This window comes from Cydia fagiglandana, chromosome 10 (assembly GCF_963556715.1).
Source record: "Cydia fagiglandana chromosome 10, ilCydFagi1.1, whole genome shotgun sequence".
Taxonomy (NCBI): Eukaryota; Metazoa; Arthropoda; class Insecta; order Lepidoptera; family Tortricidae; genus Cydia; species Cydia fagiglandana.
In genome coordinates this window covers 10385492-10409229 of record NC_085941.1, presented here as the reverse complement: position 1 = coordinate 10409229, position 23738 = coordinate 10385492, and the positions used below count along the sequence as shown (strand labels likewise).

Here is a 23738-nt window from a genome sequence, read left to right as displayed (position 1 = left end):
ATTTAAAAAGATAATAAAGAGGGAAAGTTCTAGTATAATGAATTCTAAGTTTCCTTGTTTTTATTTATTCGTTAATAATTTGAAAAGTATGACTCATAGCAAACAAAATCTTATACCTAAATAATAAACATAAAATTTCCTACAAGAAACATGCAGAACACTTGGTCATTGTTTGGCTATGGGGGGGGGGGTTATCTCTGAAACTACTGGGTTTACCTATAGATGACAGGAAAACCTATTAGAAATATGCAGTCAAGCGCGAGTCGCACATTACTTAGTTTTTGAACCGACCCCTACGGGTTTTTTAATGGCAATTCACTCGCGTTTCATATATAAAGAATACGTTGTTGAAATTTGGGTAATGTACGGAACCCTTGCAACGCGAGTCAGACTCGCGCTTGGCCGGTTTTTTCCTTTTGAGGTACGGAACCCTAAAAACTAAAAAGAAGTGACCTGTGAATTGATCGTAATCAACTTTTTTTCTTTAATATCGTTTCAAATATTTATCCCACAGAAAAGTGTTCATTATGTTTTCGTAGAAAATTTTATGCCGATTTTTTATTTACAAGAACTTTAAGGACTTATTTTGCTATGAGCCTTATTTTACGAGTCATTTACGAAAACCTAAAAATATGGACCTGGAAATTGATTATAAATAACTTACACCCTTTAATACCTCTTTAAATATTGAACGTAGCAAAAAAGTGTACTGAACCTTTTTTGTGGACAATTTTATGTTTAATATTTATGTAGAATATTATTTTGCAAAGGGCTACCGTTTACGAGTTATTTACGAAAAACTAATGAAAAGTGACCAGTGAACTGATTGTAATTAACTTTCTTCCATTAATATCGCTTTAAATATTGATCCTAGAGAAAAGTGTTCCAGATGTTTTTTGGAGGGAATTTTATGTAGATAATTTATTTTTTAAAACTATTTTGTTATGGGACACCGTTTACGAGTTATTTACAAATAACTAAAAAGGAACTTTAAAATTATTTATAATTAACTTACCCGCTGCTTTGTCTTTTTAAATATTGATCCTAGCGAAAAGTGTTCTACATGTTTCTTGTAGGAAATTTTATGTTTATTATTTAGGTATAAGATCTTTTTTGCTATGAGTCATATTTTTCAAATTATTAACGAATAAATAAAAACAAGGAAACTTAGAATTCATTATACTAGAACTTTCCCTCTTTATTATCTTTTTAAATATTGATCTCTGCGAAAAGTGTACTGAATTTGTTTTGTTCAAAATTTTGTGTAGATTATTATCGTTTAACAACATTTTTTGATATTGGCCACCGTTTATGAGTTATTTACGAAAAACTAAAAAAGGGATCTTAGAAGTGATTATAATTAAATTTCCCGCGTTAATATCTCTTTGAATATTGATCCTAGCGAAAAATTGTACTGAATCTTTCTTGTAGGCAATTTTATGCAGATTACTTATGTAATAGAACATTTTTTGCTATGCGCCTCCGTTTAAGAGTTATTTACGAAAAACTAAAAAAAGGGACCTTTAATGTCAAATATCTCACTTCCGGTCATGATTTCGATCGAGCAACCGGCAAATTCGGATTCAGCGGGGTCTAATTAGGTTAAAAAACCCGGTTGCCAAAAAGTAATATGATTTGCCAGTCGAATCAAGAAGGAGAGCGATTTTGAATTTTTATGTCTAGTCTATTAGTAGAGATTCGCCAATCAGTCAGACAGGTAGTCTTAACAAAGGTTTTATGGACCGCAATCGTTTTTGTGGCAGACAAATTCTTGCTTGAATGCCATGTATATTAACATAAACAATTTTTTGAACTTTTCGAATCATCTAATAAAATTTTGATTAATTAAGTAAATTGTTTTTAAGGACATACGCCTTTCAAACGTAACTTTCAAACGTAACTTTCTTGTATAATTCGTAAATATGTATCTTCATATTATCAATTTATATCTACCTTGTATCATTTTACCGATATTTCCCACTTTTCTGTTTAACCTGAGTGGTATTTCACATTTTCAGGCAGTACATAGGTTTACATTTGCATACTAACACGTATTTAATTTGATAATTACCTACTGATTGTATATTTTACTAAAGTTTTATATTTGTGGTAAAATTTTATAAATATTTTATTTAGTGAAATAAATAGGTATTTTATTAGACTTGGATATAAAGTAGCGGGCGCATGTTAATCCGGCTCGTAGATAACGCCTCGCGATTATGCGGAAGGGGTACATAAATTAGCAAAAATAATAACTTGATGAAGATGAAAAATCTTATCTTGCCGCTGATTTTTAATTAGATAACTCATTCGAGCGTGAAGATTATACTATTTTTCCACAGATCATAATTTTTCACTTAACAAAATCCGAAGTAAACGTAAGTTTTCTTTATTACAGCCTATAGTGTACGAAGGTCAGGACAAAAACCCCGAAATGTGCAGAGTTCTGTTAACACACGAAGTTATGTGCAGGTAAGAACCTCCCCAAATTATTATTTCCGATTATCTATGTGTTCAAACATTCTGAAGGAAAAAACTTCAGTTCGTAGAACTGTCATACCGTTCATTTGTCATAAACTTTGTGTTTTCTGCGTGTCATCGTTCTTACTAACTCGCTATTGATGCCACACATCGAGCATTTTACTATATCAACAATGCATAAGTCACTTATTTGGAATTTAAATCCATACTAAATGGATTTTGTTTTCTATGCATTTACCTACCGTTTCAAACAAAAATGTACTAAAACAATAGTAGGGAAGCCATTCAAATAAAAATTAGCGTATCCGAACACCGTAATCTAACTTTAAGTCCTTACTCGTAATACTAAACTTCACCAAAACAGCGAAGTGAGAGACCTTATTAATTATACCATTTATTTGCGGTTGTTTTTCCGGTCATACGCTTGTATTTCTATCGCTTACCTTGCGTAGACGAGTCGAATTTTCACCTGAACCAGAATAAGCGCGCTCTGTTATTACACATATTAGCAACGGATCCTAGTTCACAGTTACACTAGTCCGTCTGAGCGTTGAGCTAGGTAAGCAAAGGGAATTTGCGGCCGGCGTTGCGTCTCGCCGTTGAAGCGACGTGTGCGTGGAATAGTAGCGTATCGACACAAAGCTGCATCTGTGTGAGCAATTAAAATTTTATTCCACCTTAGACGCAATATCGCGCACTCTTTCTGCGAGATATGTGCGTCCCGTCTGCACGTCTTCAGGGGAGGAGTCTCGGGGGAGTCTGTCCTTTCAATGTCTTTGCCCTTCGCGTCAAGGAGGCCCGGTAGGGCGCGCAATGTACACAACGCAAACATTGTGTGGAGTAGGCTTCTGGACATTGTTTTTGTATATCCACGTTCTGTAATGGCGTGGCTTTTATTGATGCACATATTTCAATACAAAATGGCATTGTGTATCTAAATACCGTGTAAATGTTTACGTAAATTTAATTACCTGGTTTTTAAGAATACCTAAACAATACAACCGGACACAAACTTTAAAGAACGGAACAATAATAGGTTACAATAAAATCACAAAATCATTTTAGTTTGAAAGTAAAGTACCTAGATATGAAATATTTTTGTACTGTCATTGAATCAAGCGAACTTTGAAGTACCGTAAACTCGGGTTACTTTGACCGAATGGAGGGTAACTTTGACCCACATGAAAACCTCATTTAAAAGGGTCTAATAAAAAACATAAAAACGTCATAGGTTAGCTTCAACATCATGGCATATTTCCATAATTATAGTGCAATAATATAACCTGGGGCGAGTAAATCTCAATGGCCAAAGTTACCCTCCAGGGCCAAACCGGAGTTTACGGTACCAATTGTTGGGCCATTCATTGTAACATATATTGATCACAAGAAATGACTAGGTATTTGTTAGTTTGACTTTTAGTGTTCTATAGTTCTTTACGCTTTTATCCAGCAACGGTTGCGAGAACTTTCGAATCCCTAAAATCTCTATAAAACAGCATTTGCGCGGGATTTTATTTAATTTAAAGGCCACGTAACCTTTTCACTCGCGACGCGTTATACTCGGAGCACTAAATGATATGGAACCCTTCGGCACAAATATTATTGATTTTCTTCCCTTCGGATGTACGAACGTGGAAAAAGTCGACGAAGATTAAAGTTTGTGCAACAATACCTATGAGGTGCAAAGGCAATTTCGACTGCGGGATAATTTCAACTAATCGCAATATCTTGCATGTTTTACATTATTAACTAGAGTCACACACAACACATCTTTTTGGACTTTTCGCTATTTGGACATCATCATCATCATCATCATATCAGCCCTTTATCGCCCACTGCTGAGCATAGGCCTCTCTTCATTTGGACATATATGTACATATGGTTAGTTAATAATGTAAAATATGGAAGATCGAATTTAAACTGTTGTGAGACATACTAACATGGAATAATTTTACGGTTTAGACTCACTTGTTTTTAGTCACTCGCGCGACATATTGTTTCTGAGTCTCCTTTCTCAAGCACTAACAGTGCGAGCAGCGTTCACGACGGCCATGTATCGCATACTGACAACGCTGCTCGCACTGTTAGTGCTTGAGATAGGAGACCTAGGCTCTCCGACACATGTCGCGCGAGTGACTAAAAACGAGTGAGTCTAAACCGTAAAATTATTCAATATGGAATTTATTTCGATTAGTTGAAATTACCCCGCAGTCGAAATGACGAAATGGAAAAATAATTATTAGGATAAGGATGGAGGATGAAAGTCCAATGTTAATACTATATGCCAATAACTTTGTACGTATGCATAGTTAAACAATTTTATCCTCAACTAATTGACGATCTTTTAAAATCTACTTTTTATTTCAGTCGGTGTTGTGACAAGAAGAGTTGCGGCAACAGAAACGAGACTCCTTCAGATCCTGTTATTATAGATAGGTAAGTGTTTGCAAACTTTGCACCGGACATTTTAATAAATATATTTGTATCCAAAAGGTTACAATATCCTCCTAAGGCCCAGCCATACAAATAAAAAATACAAAATTAGCCATTGAAATTTGAACCTAGAGTGTGTGAGTTGTTGGAAAATTTAACGAAACAAACAGAAGCGACTCTGTTCCAATTGAATAGGATTTAAATTTCATCGAACCGATGAGGTACTATAGGTAGCACTTTGGGCCTTAGGAGGATATGTAATTTCAGGATGATAATAATGTCTTTACGATTTTAAAGGAAAGCTTAGTACAATTTGAAACTCACGGCGCGATTCGGGAAATGAAATAGAGATGCACTACATAAGGTATAGTAAAGATATGTGACGTTCCACGGCAAAAGGTTCCATTGCCCCGACTGAATATTGGAGCGGCGTTAATAATAAGCGTAAGCGCCAGCCGCCATAAGGTACCTTTTCCGTGGAACGTCACATATCTTTACTATTTCATATCTAGTGAATGTCTAACGGCACGATATCTTAAAGTTCGAATCGCGCCGTCACGCACCAACCGTCGCGTCGTTGCAATTATACATATTAATATAACACGTTATAAAGCTTAGGTATATTCCCAATACACCAATACAAACCACTAAATCTAAAACCCAACGTCATATTAAGTATTTATTATTTTACTTCCTCTTTAAATTACAAAGCGAAAGGTGTGAAATTAGACATACAGAAATGTTAATCAATCTCAAAACTCAGGCAAATGCATTTCCCCGATTCGGTAACTTTGTGTTCGGCCCGCTTTGCACTTTGGCTATTTTTGTTGCCTCGAAGTCTGCGGGGCAAAAGTTTACCTTCATTACACCACTCAATCATGATTTGAGAACAATGAAATGTAGAAAGTACGTATCTCATAATGTCGCTTATTTGCGAATCTCTGAAAAAGCTGAAACATTCTGCGGGTGTATTTTTAAAACGAATTATATGTATTTATTTATAAATATTTTTGTATTTTTCACGCCACTATAAAATTTTACTGTACATTTTGTATTGACTCCTGGCAGATCGTTTGAGGCCTACTTACAGAATAAATGTTGCACTTTAAATTTGAATTTCTGATTTTTTTGTGATAGTATTGGCCAACGCAGTTTACCTAAATGCCATATTAAATTATCAGTGAATATAGCTACACAAATTATAGGTAGCATTAATACAATGGTTGAAACCAAATTTTTATTACAAGAGGGTCGCGAGCAGGCCATTTTGAGCACGCCGTTCGCTTACGTACATCTGCGGCTAGGTCCATATTTGATCACAATCATATTCATGCCACTAAAATACGCCTTTTAATTAGCTGCCGAAATAAAAACAAAAGCCGCCTAAAATACCCCAACGCGCTCACGCTGTGTCATTCATAAATTTGAATTTCGAATGTTTAGATTAATGCCCACGAGCTACTCAGACTGACAAATATCGAAATTTCAATGGAATTGAACTATTGGTAGGTGCTGTCGGGACGTGCCTTTATTTTTGGTCCTTTTTCGGGAATTCAATAGAGATAGGCGTCTCCCGATCGTACGTCGTTCGATATTCAAAATGTAGGGTTGCGAAAATGAATAAGTAAATGTAGAGGAAATTGATCGCAGGACATGTTTAAAAAATACTCATGATAGGTCAATGCCGGTCTTCTCCGGCGTATAAAATGTATTGCATGGAAGACCGTCATAGTGCAAGAATTCTCGTATTTCTATACGTACGTCGCTCAGACACAGTCGGACAAGGAGAACTTCACTCGTTCTGCTCTATCGACCTTCTGTAAGCGGAGTATGTATAAAAGCAAGAGTCAAAAGCGGCGAACGATCTTGTATAGATGGTCTTCATTTATGACGGTCTTCTCCACATTGACTATCTGTGTACCTTTTAATTGATGTTCACGTGTCCTATTAGATGTCTAACAATTTGAGTTTAACAAATATTTCGCTTGAAATTGTGAAGGTAGTTAACAATGTGTTAACTGAAATATTAAAATTTTGAAGACAGTGTAAACTTAAAAGTAGTTTTTACTGCTGCCAAAATCTATAGTATTTAGGCTATCACAAAATTTATATAAAAAAATGAATAGATAAATAGTATTTACATCGTGACAACCCTGCCGATCCGTTCGTCGGTTTTTGTAATTCGCTCCATTCAAATTTTTCCTACCTTTGGAAACAAAAAAATGAGCGGCAGCCTTTGTGCGCGAACTTTCCTTTGCTTTTCGGCGAGGCATGAAGTTGATCGTGGAAATTTCCTAACAGCTAATAAACTTGATTCAACGTTTGATGTAAATTAAACTGCGGTTCAAACGTGTGAGATTACAATCGATTTTTTTTCGTTGAATATGTATTGGAATCGCTGACGGTGGCGTGGCTTTTACGTTGTTTACGTGGGAGTTCTTCAATGCCCATGCTAGTTTGCATTAATTGAATGACAACTGCGAGGTACTATCACGGTCAGAAGCCACTAATGTACCCCTGTATAATCCATCAGGCCGCGCCCTGTACACTCGCGTACTAATGTGATAATTGAAATTGTGCAATTGCGTGCGAAACGCCGCGCCGAATTCATTACAGTCGTGTTTTTCGCAATTTGCTGCTATCATCCTCCTTTTTTGTACGCCGCCCTGGCGACATGATACTTTTTTGATGGTTTAATTATTTTATGCATGCGTCATAACCCAATGGTTTTAGTAAATTAAATTGTAGCACAATAGACTACTGCTATTCAATTGTATGAGAAACACGGTCATTCATAAGTTATTGTCTCTAATTTGAGTTAGTAATTATGATACAATTACTGCCGTAATAACTTAAAAAAAAAACAATCACATCTTACACGTTAAACGAAATCCTGAAAAAACATCCCCACAGGGATAGGTAACATACCTACAACAACGGGCGTCCGTCATGAATTCAAAATTTGATACACGCCGAACGCGCGAAACAAAACAGTTTAACAGAAGCGTTCGGGTATCGATAACACGGTATAATTGACGTAACGGTAAAAGCGGCCAACAATCCAGAACCCTTCGAATCAGCAGCAATTTGTTAAGTGGATTTTTGGCCGAGACACGCGCGGCTCGTTGCGCCTCTGTACACAATTTCATTATCTCTGCTCGCGCCCGCGGCCGACTACTATTAACTTATGCGATGCTGTATTTCAGCTGTGTAATTTTTTTCCAATTTGTTTTTCTGTTTGGTGAAAAATAGTTTCGCTTGCAAATTTTTGAAGGCAATTTTTTTTTGGTAGCGTGTTTTCTTCCCCTAGTTTTTTATTAATCTAGCTATAAATTTGTAAAAAAAAAAAACATTTTACTTTTCCTCAAGCACCTTGAGCATTATTATTTAACAGATTATAATATCTTGCTACGTCTATTTTTTAATATTCTTCTGTTCTTCTTCAGCCGGTCCCTCAATACCTAGGATCGTGACATCATATCCTTCTGTTGAAGACCAGGTTCCTCCATAGGGTGTGTGTGGTTTTTTAATATTAAATAACTTGTACTGCAATGTGCAGGGATATCGACTACTTTCTTCGGTAATTTTAATGACAATTGCGTGTCCAAGGGGTTTGGATTACATTAAAAGATGGACCTTCAAAATCAATTCGCAGCCACGCAACCGTCCCCCAGGCAATCACTTAAGAATTTTATGAAGCGTAATGATTAAGATGTCTCTGTTTGACTGTAAAACGAGGGGACTGGTACTAAACCGAATTGTTGTGTTAAACATATTGTGACTGGAATAGCTATTAAAGGATTAAAAGGATTCCATGCTTTATAGTGAGTCAATCATACCTAGATTGATGGGGTTGATGGGAACTTAGTCCACAATCGTTTTTTGTTTGTTTAATTTATGAGCACTTTGATTATGATACTAAATATATAATATTGAAGATTTTTGACGATGACGTTAAAACCACCTTGCAACTTACAACAATACATAATGATGATAGCATAATGGGTATAATATAAGCTATTAGACTTGCTACATACATACGTTTATTAGGTTGGTACAGTCAGCAACGATTATCTTAGCAAACCTATGCACTGAATAAAATAAAATAAAATTAGAAATTAAAAATAAAGGTGTCGACGTATTCTGAAGCCTTTGTTATTTTTGATGCGAAAATAAAATTGGTAACATTTCTAGAGGTCGACGCTAAAGGGCCAAACATGGCTCGACATATGGCTGACATCTATATTACAATGGGATCTTTACACCCTATTTCGGGAGCAACAAAATCAATTTCCAATTCGATATGACCCTCCTGTGCCTGGTATTTGATAGACTTGAAATCGTTCATTTTAGTTACTTTAAGAAATGTTACTTTAAGATGTTAATTCATATAATACCACTAGGATGTTGTGTGGCTGCACCGACTTCAAGTACCGACTTAACAATTTTCCGATTATTTATTTATTAGACATTAGATAGTAACTGGAGATAGTGTAAGGAGTCTACTGTTTAAAGTTTTATTCCCGTTTCAGGCCTCACCGGCTATAAAAACGACGAACCGTCGCTTAAAAGCAATAACACCACTAAAGTTTACTCCGATCCTGTTCCCCGTTAACTACCAATTTGCATTGATCTAAAAAATGAGATGTAGATACTGAAACTCTTTTAAATAAAACGCTTGCTATTTTGCAGAAGCTCGCTTCTTTGCCTGCAGTTTTCCGGTAATTTTCGGTCCCGCGAACGGCGCTGCCGAGAATCACGGCTATTATATTATCTCATTAGATACGCCCGCCGCCGCTGCGCCTTTTCGCCAAATAAATTCTTTTCTAAGGGGCCGATTTCTCCATTAGGTTATTTTTACATAGATACCAAGCGCGTTTAAAATGTTTGCGATTTTACGATGGGGATGAAGTGAGTCAAAGTTACGAATGTGGCTCCTAACCCTTAAAATGATGCGTATTGTGAATGTCTTAACACTTTCTAACTTATTCTTCTTAACCTTCTCTAGATGCCAAATATTTTGATAAATTTTAATGGAATTTTTGTGTATAAAACAGTATAAAAGTCATTGATCGTAGCCTAACAATATCGTCACGTTAATGATTTTTCTGAATTAATTATCAAATAATGATATGAACTAACTCTCACAATCAAAGAAAGCAAATTCGATTTCCATATTGTAATAAATTTGCAGTGTTAACGTATAACAAGAACAATAAATTCGTATTACAAATAGTTTGCAGCAAGTTTGTTGGTGCGCGACCCGGTGCAGTTACACGGGAAAGTTTCGATAAGTTCATAGTCGCCTTATTAATAGCTTCGGGGTTTATATTCGTAGAAAAGGCTTTTATTTAAAATTTTTTTTCTTACAAGGAAAATATTTTATATTGTATTGACCGTATTAATTATAATTTAGGTACTAAATTTACTTAGTGGATGCGTTTGTTACACTTTTTTTAAATAAAATAAATGAACAGTAAAGAAATGTAAATAGGACTTACAGCACAAATCCACTATCTCGAAATCGTAAAGACAAATCACAAATTTCCGTATAAAAAGCGGGACGCAAAGTAATTCGGCACACTTACAACGTAATGTAAACCAAAAAAAAGAATACTGGTCCCAAAAGCTTACCCTGGGGAACACCCGCGCGCTCGCCGGCCCGATACAGACGCGACGGCGGTGATTAGGCTTCTTATCCACGAGATAGCGACAGAAACTGTGTAAGACTTAACAACTATGACCGTTTTCTTATTCCCTCCAACCAAGCATTTTCTTGCCGCCGACTCGACTTATCTAATGCTCGACTTAAAATTCTTATATCTGTAACTTTTAGTATTTATAAATTTTGTTAAGAGCTGCATATTTAAGGCACCAGAAATCTGACCTTAGATCAATAAATCAAAGCGGCAGTAATGAGACGTCTCATTGCTGATTTATATCGGCGGAGGTACTCAGCCCTCTGATTTTTCTACTCGATAAGTCCGGGTGACGATCGTAAATTGAAATATGATAAAGTCGCAGTAATAAGCCCCGGTAATCGTATCGACCCTCGCTGCACGAGACGCTCCATTGACGAAGCAAAATGTCATGCTAATATTCCTAAAGTAATTCTTTTAAATCAATACCTTTCTTTGCACTACTCTAAAATAAGGAATTAGATACTGTAACAGTTACAATTATTTTTTTACGGATATTTATAATTCGGGGAATTGAAAAATATAAATTTTAATTTTAAAATGAAACTGTTTAAACGATGAGGAGACATGACATGAGGAGGCTATGTTTGTAGGAGGCGTATTAAATATTCATACCTAAGTTGTTTACTATAAACATTGTATTAATAGATCTTTTTGGCATTTTGAAGAAAGTTTTTAGATTTTTTTCTGTAATACTTTTAATACGCTGACGCAATTTACAAAGTGCATAAATATATTATATTTGTATTGAATTAATAATACATTACATATATTCTTTATTACCACCATTATCAAAAAAACGGTACACACAAAACGGTGGGCAACAGGCGGTCTTATACTTACTTATAACCTTATAAGATGGCACATAGGTCTTTGTATTTTTTCAATTTACGAGTATTATAGTAGTAAGTAAAGTAGGTAAGTATATATAGTATATTCTTTCCTTGAGTGACCTTACTCTCCAAGTTCCTTTTATAGCATCACCATGTTCAGCTCTTCTATCTCAATTCCGACCTCATTCCCGATTCCAATACGTGATTCGTCGGTTCGCAAATTATTCGGTGAAAATTCACCATCTCGTTAGAATGTGCGATCGGGGCGGCGAGCCGAGCCAACCGCTTGATAAATTGTCTGGAATAATAATGATGAATTGCAACTAGCCCGATCCTGGTGTTGATTCGAATCTATGGAGCAATTCTACTGCCCCTTATAATACCGACTTAAAAGAATGCGAACGCGCTCCGTGAAAGATTTCTGGACTTATCCTTAAGGAATAATGCAGTTCTTGCAAGTATTTCAGTAAAGTGTAAATCATGATACATTTATAACTGTAACATACACTTACATTAACATCACAGTGACAAAAAATATGTCTTAATGATGCTTGTAATATCCACCAGTAAGTAGTATTCACATTCGAGCACAAGTTCGGATGCCGTGCGCCATAACCAACGCAAGTGGTATATAAATAAACGGAAACACAAGCGGACCACGCTAATGCAATTTACAAAGCAGGCAATCACGAGAGCTAGCCACATTGTTGTACAGTCGCCGTCAAAGAGCAAAGGAAGGAGCTCTGTCCCTTAATAATTAATTGGCGTTTAAACGCGCTGACGTCTTGAGCTCCACAGGGGCTGCATATGCTCTTGTAGGTGTGTTCCGGAACATCTGCTAAATTCCTATTACGTTGCTGTTTGGTCGGGGATCGCTTTGGCTTTGGTAATGGGTGCGCGCATTATGGAGCACTGCATATAATTTAGCACTGGAATATTCAATAATTTATACGCGTATTTCTGAAATCAAACTTAAACTTAAATCTTTTAAAGAAGTTTTATTCAACTTTGACATTCTGGCAGTTTAGCAGCAGAGGACTCTGGTAAAAGTGATTCTTACTTAATGGACAAAAATAGTAATTTAAATGCAAGTGCATTTATAAACCGCAATTAGAGGGACGTAAATTGAAGAAGATTGTAGACCATCAATCAAGCAAAAAGGCATGATTACATTCAAATCTAGATAACTAATTGAATGGGCCACTCGTATAAATTGAATTTAAGTGATGTTTTGCTTTATGCGGTTAGATAATGATGATACCGTTGTCATTAAGTTAATGAATATGAAAATGAACTACGATGTTTTAAAAATATAAATCGTTTTTATATCAATCACAAAATAGTGAGCCTATTAAGGGTACGCTGCTACTGTAAACGGGTTGATATATGTATGTATTGATCATAATCTGGATGATTAATACATTTTATTTATTTACAATACATAAACTTCACTGGAATGCCAAAAATAAATAAAAAATCGTCACAGTAAAAACTCAAAACGTGAAGGATATTTAGATCGATGGTGTATGAAACCTAAAATATGAATATATCTCAAAGACGAATAAAATACCGTATCCTATGAAACAGTAGGTAGGTACTTCTAAGTACTGGCGGAGTCACAGTAACAATTTGTTTGCCATCCGACCCGCCTCACGCAAAGCCATCATAAAAGCGACAATTAACGTTAGTTTGTTTTACTGCCAACTACCTACTAGGTGTGTTTGTCTTCAAAGATGGCACGCATGAATTCCGTTTAACTTTTTCAAACATCACAAAAACCTTTATGAAGTACTCAAGGATCAGGAACAAATTTCTGGAAATGATTTTTTATCATAAACTGGAGAGAATAGAAATTTTGTCATTACATCCAATTTAAGCTTCGCCAATATGGCGGTATTAGAGTTGAAATTTTCAACGAACAGAAGCAAAGAGGGCGGATGATAAAACCCCGTCACTAATTAAATGGGCTCGAGACGTCCTCTTCTTAAATAGATAGGTATGTCGCTAATTTGGAGTCATTTTGTCGAGGTCTACGCAATATCAGAATCCGAATTGGAATTTAATTATTTTCGGGAATATTATTTTTAAGCCGAGAATTAGCTTAGTTAAATTAAAATGAAGTACCTAATGAAATTACTTCTTGAATATGAAATATTTAACTGGCTTGTTGAATAATAATATGAAATATTTAATACTAAAATGCATTTACCTACCTTCAATGAGAGTGAGACTGAAAATAGTAGGTATGTTAAAGTATGTATTCAACAGGAGTTCAATGGAAAGTATACTTTTCAACTTTCTTTCGTAGAAAACCCGTTTTGGCATACATGTGCAGGGGTTGCCTTTGATGGCAGCGTCTTCGATTGTCGCTTGCAAATTCAATTTTCACTTTAAAATGCCACCTCGCATCACGTGGGGCGTACACCGTATATCGTAGAGTGGCAGAACAGTTACGTACGAAAGTTGACGGGATAAGAAACCGGTATTATGTATGTATATGTTATATTTTATTCGCTTACATATTTCTACTCCACTACTTCCATCAAGCAGTGAGGGCAACAATGGATCGAGACCGATGGAGACAGCTGATCAAGGATGTGAAACCTAGTGATCACGATCCTCAGGAATGAGGGAACGACTAAAGAGAGAGAGAGAGATATTTCTAAATTACTTACATAATAATATATTCGCATTTAAATGTAAGACTTTACGTACCTATCAGATTAAATGGTAAACATTATTATCTAATTAAGATATGCCTACCAAAAAAAAAAAGTATTTGTAGTATCATTATTGTATTACATATAACATTGGTATCATGCTTGTAGTGTTAATAGCCAAATCTATTTCGAGTTTAAAGCATACGTGTAGTTCTCGTTTGCCTTGTAAAATTATCAAACACTCAATATTTATTATTTATTTAAAATATTTATTGCTAAGTTTATAAGTTTCATTATTTTACTAAGAATGAAAACTCCAACGAAAGGGATTGAGGGTTTGCACGACGGATCCGAAATGTATGGGAAGATCCGCGGATCCGGATCCAGATCCGGATAATTTCATACATTTCGGATCCGGATTGAAAACCCGAGGATTGACATTATAAAATGTAACACTTTCCCCTTCTAAGTTACGTGACACTCTCGTACAGTACAACAATAAAATGTATCGATTTATTTCGATGTCAATACGGGACTGCAAAAGAAATTCGGTTAATACCAACGGGGGTATCTTAAATTGCATTGAGCTCCCATTAACGCCTTGTCAGATCGGATTTCGATTTATATTATTGATAAATGGAATGTATTGGTTGTGCTGCAGTAGAAAATGTATAAAATGAAAGTATCTACGTTATTGCATTTAGATAAGTTAACAGCTAAGTGAGGGTGAGTTTTGGTTGAGAATTTTGTTTGAGATCTCTTGTTTAGAGTTGAACCAACAGAAGTCTGCAACGATTTTGATAGCACAAGCAATGCAAGTGTTATTTTAAACGTCAAATTTGATTACAAACGTCTAATCAAAATCGTTGCAGAGTTCTCTTGATCTAATTCTAGCTTTCAAAATATGCATTGATAACTCGGGTATTGAACTTGAAATTCAAAAGATGATTTATAATTGTTCTGATACACCATGTAGGTATAATACATATAATTCTTGTCTCTCGCAGTCTCGGAACAGGTGTAATTTCAATACAATTTTTAATGAATTTAACTTGGTGCTTTTTATATTTGTTTAGTATTTACTAATCTTCTAAGTAACTTAAGATCGTTTCTCAACAGTTTTCCTCTACACTAAAACTAAAAACCTATAACGCATATACGTAGGTATTTACAGCTGTCGACGTTTGTTCTCGTTTGCCTTACAATTTCTCCCGTTGTCACGGCGGCTAATGAAAGAATTAGCTTTCATTACAACTGATACGTTCCTTAAAGGGATTCCCGAATGAAGACGAAGTGCCTTAGTAACCTTTCCGATGGAGGATCAATGAGGGACGAGAGGTCGCTTATCTGTGATTAGTTTTTTAGGGACCTGTAAAACTCTTTTAAATGTATTTACACCTTAACAGAGTTCTGTTGTGAAAAGGAAAATGTTTCGTTACAAGTCTGCAGAATAAAATAATGAAAATAAGAACCCTCAAAATGTAAAGACGCAATGAAAATAATATAATTATATAACTAAATCTACATTATTTTAAGTGTATTTATGTAAGAAATTAGCCTGACTATCGCGGTCTCCGGTCATTCTCATTATGTGGATTTATGAACTAAAGGCCTATTATCAAACCCTCTTCGGATACCGGCAGTAAGAATTTAAAAGCGTAGACGGACTTTCAACTTAAATGCATGATTCTTTAAATCGTCTCGATCCCCCCTAAAAATCGTCGAGGAACTCGCTCTGCTTTAAATTAGTGCGGAATTCATTTTCTTTTTTTAATTCTTCTTCCAAATTCAAATAACCTTTTTTATTACACCGCATAAAAGGGTGGACCAGGACTCGGCCTCCGTGCGCTCTCAAACGCTAATTCCTTCTCGTTCCACGGATACTGATTGGACGATATATTTAACAATGCCACCGACACGCTTCTCTTCGAGAAAATACATCTTACGTATTTTTTTCTCGCACTGGGATTCCTTTATTTTCTTATTTTCCATTCGTATACGGTACCAAAGGTTGGAAAAACAAGCGAGGTTTATGCGTTAATGACACTAATAGCAATTAGTGGAAGGTCGTGTTTGGCTTGTACGGATGCGGTGTTTAGTTATTCGCCGTTTGGGGTATACAAGCATATTACAGGGCACCCAGCCCATGGAGGGTCTTAACGGGAGGTCGTTTGCTGCGCTGCCAGCCTTCTAAGATTAATGGCATTACGACAAGACCGTTTGTAAGAGACAAACGTGACAAAAAACTGAGTTGTAATTAAGTTGATCGATTTTTATATGGGCCTCATACTTTTAATTTTGGTTGTGTTAAGTAGATGAAATTTTCAATAGGTAGGTACCTAATATGACCTTTGCTTTGTACTAAAAATCAAAAGAGCTCTTACATTGGTCAGTGCGTTCAAATCACATCGGTGGTAATTGATTGTTTGAACTTGTGAATTTGTAAATAATAGCTGTATAAAGTACCTAGGTAACGTGAGTAGTGCTCCCGGTACTGAGTTTGTATGGCGAGAACCGGGAATTCCCGGTTCCGGTACTGTATTTGTAAAGAAATCCAGTACCGGGAGCAATCCCAAGCCCGGGTACCGGGTCCGGGCCGAGGCATCCAACATTTCGTTTTCTATACGAAGCATCACGTGATCACCGGTCACCTGTCACAGAATACGAAGTATCTGTTGCCTCGACCCGGATCCGAGTTCAAGCGTGAGTGAAGTTGCTAAGTCAATGATTATTTTTTATAAAAAGATGGACGAGCGATGCAGCCTACTCAACATCGACACTTTGGACATCATAAAATATTTAGCACTCATATCTCGCGGCGCGGTCCGAATATTATCGACTCTCCCATAAAACAGGAAACACTAGCGCGAGAAAGATGGAAATAGGAATTTTATAATGGTAAGAAGAGGATGCATTTATTGTACGATCTTTGGAAATTCGATGGAAACGTTTGCTTTCTTTTCCATCGGGTTTATCGCGGTCGTTATATTTTGATAGAGCAGTTTGGCTGGATCGCCGATATAACGTTTATGTTCTGGTTTCGGCGTGTTGCTCACGTTGGTTTTTGTTTCAACATTTTTTTACCGGTTATTGTATCTATTCCGCTCGAGAACAGGCTCCATGTAGATTGTTTCGGTCGTAAAGCCTTCGCATTTTTCCGTTTAGTTCAAGTTTTCCTTTCGCATACTTACTTTGATGAAAATTGTTTTTAAATTAAGTTTCTACGGAGCAAAACAATCTGCTCACATGAAATTAAAATTTTTGAGGTAAACAAAATCAACGCCTTGTACAAAATTCGAACTTTCGAAAACTTCTGGCATAGGTACCGACCCAACTGCTCTACTTTAAGTTTACTAAGCTAAAGACAAATAGTACGTTTAATATCATAAATTAGTTTTAATCTCGTAAGGCCGACCATACAAAATTTTCCTATTTAATTTGATCGTTTTTGTATAGTAAATTGCTATAAATTAAGTACGTTTGTTTGAGAAAACAATGAAATAAAAGAAATACTTTTTCATTCGGTTTAAGAAAGGTTCTAATTATAGATAGATTGAAACGAAGTGTATTTTTTTATTTATTACATTGTAATGCACAGTGCGCCTGTTAGCTTAAAGAACTCAAGATAAACAAAAAACATATGTATGTTTGTTATATTTAACTACTTATTGCTTTAATGTGAACCAGTGATACTATTTGTTTAAATATGATTTTGTTTACCAAATCGGTATTACAAAATTGGGTCAAATAGAGAATAATTTCCGGATCGCAAGGAACTCAGTCACCTTGAAAGTTTTGTGATAAATATACCGCGGGGTTTGCGAATATGAAACGACGTACGGTCGACGTCAAAGATATGTTTACGTTTTTCGCCTTATTACAAAGGAGTAAGGTGCAAAAGAGTAAACATATTTTTGACGTTGACTGTACAATCGCGTCCGCAACTATTTCAATGGTAAGTATATTTATATAATAAAAACTTTTTACAAAAAAAAAGAAAACCGACTTCAAAAAGGATGAAATAAAATATTATCCTTTTTAAGTCTATGCGTTACCAACTGATATGTTTGAAGTCGGTGCCAAGCCAACTTTTGAAGCATACCATGATTTTGGTGCGATTCGATAAGGATGTACGTTGGATTGCCTTACACGACGACAATGAACGTACTTTCTGTAGGTACAGTCGACGTTAAAAATATGTTTAGGTACACTTTTCGTCTTATTACAAAGGAGTAAGGTGCAAAAGTGTAAACATATCTTTGACGTCGACTGTACTAAGAACACACGATCAAACCTTCTTGGCACAGTCCGTACCATGTTTGTCGGCACGCAAGCGTGGGTTTGGGACTGAGTTATTTCCCGTTCCTTATTCAGAGGACTACATTTCAAAATATAAAACAATTCAAGGAATTTACGTTCTTGCCAAATTTCACCTAAAGCGGTTCAGTTGTTTAGCCATGAAAAGTCGACAAAGAGGCAGACAGAATTACTTACACATTTATAATAGTTATTAGTACAGTTCTAATGGGATTTATAGACATAAAGCTGATTATTTTTGACGGGTATTGTTACTACTTGGCTTGGCACCGACTTCAAACATATCAGTTGGTAACGCATAGACTTAAAAAGGATAATATTTTATTTCATCCTTTTTGAAGTCGGTTTTCTTTTTTTTTGTAAAAAGTTTTTATTTTTCAATTTTTAGTTTTAATGCATTGTTAAGAGCAGGACGCATGAATTAAAAACAACATCATGATTAAAATTAAATGCGGGTACCTACTTTAATAAATATGTAATCAGGAATTTTCTCGAGTCCGTCTGGGAAATTATAATTCCTGTCACTACACTAAATCCATCCTCCGCCCCGTCACTGACCCAATCCCTCAACCCCCCGATCACTCTACCTCACAGCGCATCAACCCCTGATCCATGAACCCCTCGACCCTGAACCAGCAGCCCTTCAACCGCCATTCCCCGACCCCTTAACTCCTAACCCTAACCCCCGATCAGTAGCCTTACCAGCTTACCAAGAGTTTGACATTGATTTATTGGCTAGCGTGTGTGTAACTTACTTTCTTTGCATCTCGCTCGTACTGGCATATTAGTGCGAGCCAGATGCATAAAAAGTAAGTTACAAAGACGTTAGCGTCGCTAACTTAGCGAATATGTCAATGTCAAACTCGTGGTAGGGCTACACTTGCACTACATCAAATTGGCGGTTTTCGGAAGCAAATGCTCGAGTTACTTTAGAAAACACCGAAATCACTTTACACGTGCCTTTAAAAACTGAGGAGTTCCCTCAATTCCTCATGGATTCCATCATCAGACCAGAACCAAAAATAATTTGGAAACACCTTGGAGGTAACTCCTTCCAAACAAAAAAAGAATTACTCAAATCGGATCACAGATGCCGGAGTAATCGCTGAACATACATTTCAAAAAATCATCATCATTATCATCAAAACAATCATCATCATCAGGTCTACTTCATCAAAGTGGTGGTTTTCGGGAGAAAATGCTCGAGTTGCTTAAGAAAACACCCAAATCACCATGCATGTGCCTTTAAAAATTGAGGAGTTCCCTCAATTCCTCATGGATTCCATCATCAGAACAGAACCAAATTAAAATGGGACCAACTCGGAGGTAGTTCCTTTCAAACAAAAAAAGAATTACTCAAATCGGACCACGGATGTCGGAGTAATCGGTGAACGTACATAGAAAAAAAAAAAAAATAGCCACAACCGAATACAGAACCTCCTCCTTCTATGAAATGGAAGTCGGTTAAAAATGTGTTATCGCGGTTTTTTCTACCTCAAATGTATAAAAATTATAAAAAAACATCGTGAAAGTATGTATACGAGTATTTTATAGTGTTAATACATACTTGATTAACAGCGACTAAACATGTGGTAAAATATATCATTTATCATTTATCATTTATCATTTATTTATTCATTGACAACTTACATTAACAGGTATACCAAACATGTAAGTTACAAACATAACAAATTATTGTATTACTATATACATGACTAATATCTACTAATACTAAACTATGACGGTATAGTCGTGGGTGTGGAGATCGACTCCAAATACCGAGTTGCGGTGGCTAAGAGTCTCGGTTCCTCTTGTGAGAATATGTCCGTCAGGGGGTCGGATAGAAGAATATTATTTATGTGATTCAGTGCTACATACAGAGGGCTAGTGATTAAAGTTACTGTGTTGGTGCTGGGAATTATAAAAAGAGGTGTGGGGCGGGGTCGAAGAGTAGTTCTCACAAATGGCGTAGGTACTTTAAATGTCACATATTGCAGTAACCACGGATTTGTGATTGAACCACGTATTAATCTAATGAAGTATTTTATGACTGCAAGTTGTCTCCGTATCTCAAGACTTTGATGACCGACCATTCCTAACACAAACTGCGTAGGATACATGTAGGGATAGTAACCATACTGTTTCCAATACAAGTATCTAACAAACGATTTCTGAACCTTTTCAATGAGAAGTACGTATTTTTTTTCGTGTGGACACCAGACAATATAGTTACTTTCCAACAGGCTACGTACAAAGGCATTATATAATAGAGTAATGACGTGGTGGTTATGAAAATATTTGGATTGACGTACTACGAAACCAAGAGCTTTTCGCGATTTTTTACAAATTTGAACTACATTTTTATTAAAAGTTATTTCAGTGTCACAGCATGTACCCAGGTCACGAATAGAGTTTACATTTTGTAGGATTTGGCCGTTTAATGTGTAGGATCTATCAATGGTCTGAGATGTTCTTGAATATGTCATAACTGCGCATTTACTTGAGTTAAGGTGTAAGCTATTAATGGCACCCCATCGATATACGCTATCGATATCCGTTTGGAGCTTACCTACATCACTTGGATTTTGTATGGGCATAGCGAGCTTAACGTCGTCAGCAAACATCAATATCATGGAATGTTTTATATATTCTGGAAGGTCGTTTATTGTTATTAAAAATAGTAAAGGTCCAAGACTGCTACCTTGACCAATGCCCGAAGTGACGGAGTACGTTTCTGATTTAGCTGTATTGTACACAATATATTGCTCGCGTCCAGATAGATAATTGGCGAAAAATGTTAATAATGATTCAGAAAAACCAGACCTGGCCATTTTCTGCAATAAAACATCACAGTCTATCCTATCAAAGGCCTTTCGGAAATCTAAATATATTACATCCACTTGCTTTTTTTCGTCTAACTGGTGGGTAGTGTATGTTACAAGGTTAAGAAGATTGGATGTGGTAGACCTATTTGGTAAAAATCCATGTTGTGAGTCAGTGAACCACCCCCGTAACTGCTGATATATTTTTTTGTATAGAACAGTTTCAAACACCTTGCCAAACACAGAAAGGACTGCTATCGGCCTGTAGTTATTGAAATCAGATTTAGAGCCACTTTTGTGAATCGGGAGGACTTTTGATATTTTCCAGAGCAAGGGATAAGTATTGGTTTTGATGGACAGATTAAAAATGTATGACAATGGTTTTATAAAAGCTTCGCAACAATCGCGCACTACATATTGTGGAATAAAGTCTGGGCCCTGAGTATTCTTAGGAGCTAGTCGTTTTATGGCTACACGTATATCATTGTCGTCAATATGGTCGATTGATATGAGTTGATGGGAGGTATCCCAGTGTTGAATAGCGGTGTGAACATTTAATGCAGGAGGATCAGGTAGGAATACGCTACTGAAATAATTCGAAAATTCTTTTGCTACTTGATCTGAAGTCATGTCGCCAAATATGGCTTGTTCATTGTTTTTTCTATGTTGTTTTACGTAAGACCAAAATGACTTAACGTCTCGTTTAATGTTTAATTGTATGCGTCTATTGTATATTTCAAAATCCCGTTCTAAATGTATTTTTGCTTGACGTCTATAGTATATAAAAAAGCCATAATCTAATTGATTGTTATTCAATTTATACCGCTTATGGTACTGATTTTTTAATTTATTTAATTTAATAGTTTCTGGTGTGAACCATACTGGATATCGGGCCTGAGGTATTTTATGCATTTTAAATGGCACAGAAGAAGCGATATTTTGATTAAGTATGTTGTAGAAAGTGGAAACTGCATCATTAACTTCATTATTAGAATAGGTATCATTCCAGCAAGTGTTAGCTATTTGGGCATACAAAAGATGGAAATTCGCTTTGCTGAAATTTCTTTGGGGTGTAAAGGCTTCAATGGTGAATTGTGGTTGAGTAGTGATAGGGGCACCTTGTTTGGTGCTAATCTGTAACGTTATTTCTAATGGAACATGGTGGACTTCCTTGGAAACGATACCCTCACAAGTGGACACCAATGCTCCAGCCACAGCCTCATTAACCAATACTAAATCTAGCATTCTACCGAGATCATTGAACACTGTATTTTTTTGCTGTAGATTGCATTCTGCTATAAACATTTCAAATTCAGTATTTACCGATGGGCTCGCGGAATGTAAGTTAAAATCTCCTAATATAATTATTGGTAAATTCGAATTATTAATTAATCTTCTTATACAATCAAAAATGGAATAATATCTAACATCAGTCACTTTAGGCGCTAAATAAACAACACAGCAAATAAATTGAATGCGACCTCTAGTGACGATCGCACAAACTATTTCGTCATCTTTCTTCACCCTACCCTACCCCTACTTTTTATGTTTTATATGAAATACCTATACCTAAACGAAACATATGTCCCATCAGGGTAAATTGTTTCTAAGTAATATTAGGAATGGGTTAGTATAATCAATGATGATTATTAATCATACAAACAAAAAATACTAACAATCGATATTAATTAAATATTCAACGAGGCAGTATCTACTTTTGTTTAAACGACATAATAACAAAGATTTTTTAAAGTTTAATCGGGTAATACTCGTATACAGATATTCATCTTTTATGTAGGTATACCTATTTTAGCAGACTATACTTCTCGGTATAATAACTCCCCGCCGAGGGCCGGCCGAGATGATACAGTGCTGCAGCCGGCATATTTCTTACTCCACACGCCAATATGTATTGACAAAATGCCCATTACTTTATCTAACGTTGCCAACTGATGCAGGTTTTGGTTAGATTAGATTATCTGTACACATTACATATATTCCACAGCTGCTATTATGTAAATAACATAAAAAAAATTTGAAAGGTTGCTGTTCTGTACTGTTACTGTTCTTGTACCTTTCAATATTTTTTAAAAGCAGTTCCGCAATTTCTCTAAGAGTGCAATCTGTGTCATTTTCAAAATTCATTTTGCATCGACTAGCTTAAACATAGCGTTCTATTCTTGTTCGTGGACAATTAAAAAACTATCAATGACATGTTCAATACAACATTGTCGGTCGAATACTCAATAAGCTTCCATTGTGTAAATAATCGATTATACTTAAATAATATAATCTCCATAACACATATAGTTAACATCCCAAACTGCGTATTTTCATACACCCGCGAATTTCCCAATAATAAATTATCCTCCTTGTCCGCTTACCTCGGGTTAACCGGCTTTTATAAACTACCCGGGTAATTTATAACTATTACCCGGGAAACGATCACGTGATATCACTTTATAGCATATTCGGCGCGTAAATATGAGGGTA

General features: G+C 35.9%; 1 protein-coding gene across 1 annotated transcript in view; it reads left to right on the top strand.

Moving 5' to 3' along the window:
• Positions 1 to 23738, top strand: part of LOC134668087 (transcription factor collier) — a 69016-nt gene that overhangs the window by 22404 nt on the left and 22874 nt on the right. The window contains exons 6-7 of the mRNA XM_063525568.1: positions 2399 to 2472; positions 4849 to 4917. Of these exons, the coding sequence (XP_063381638.1) occupies positions 2399 to 2472; positions 4849 to 4917 (143 nt within the window). The remainder of the gene's footprint in view (positions 1 to 2398; positions 2473 to 4848; positions 4918 to 23738) is intronic.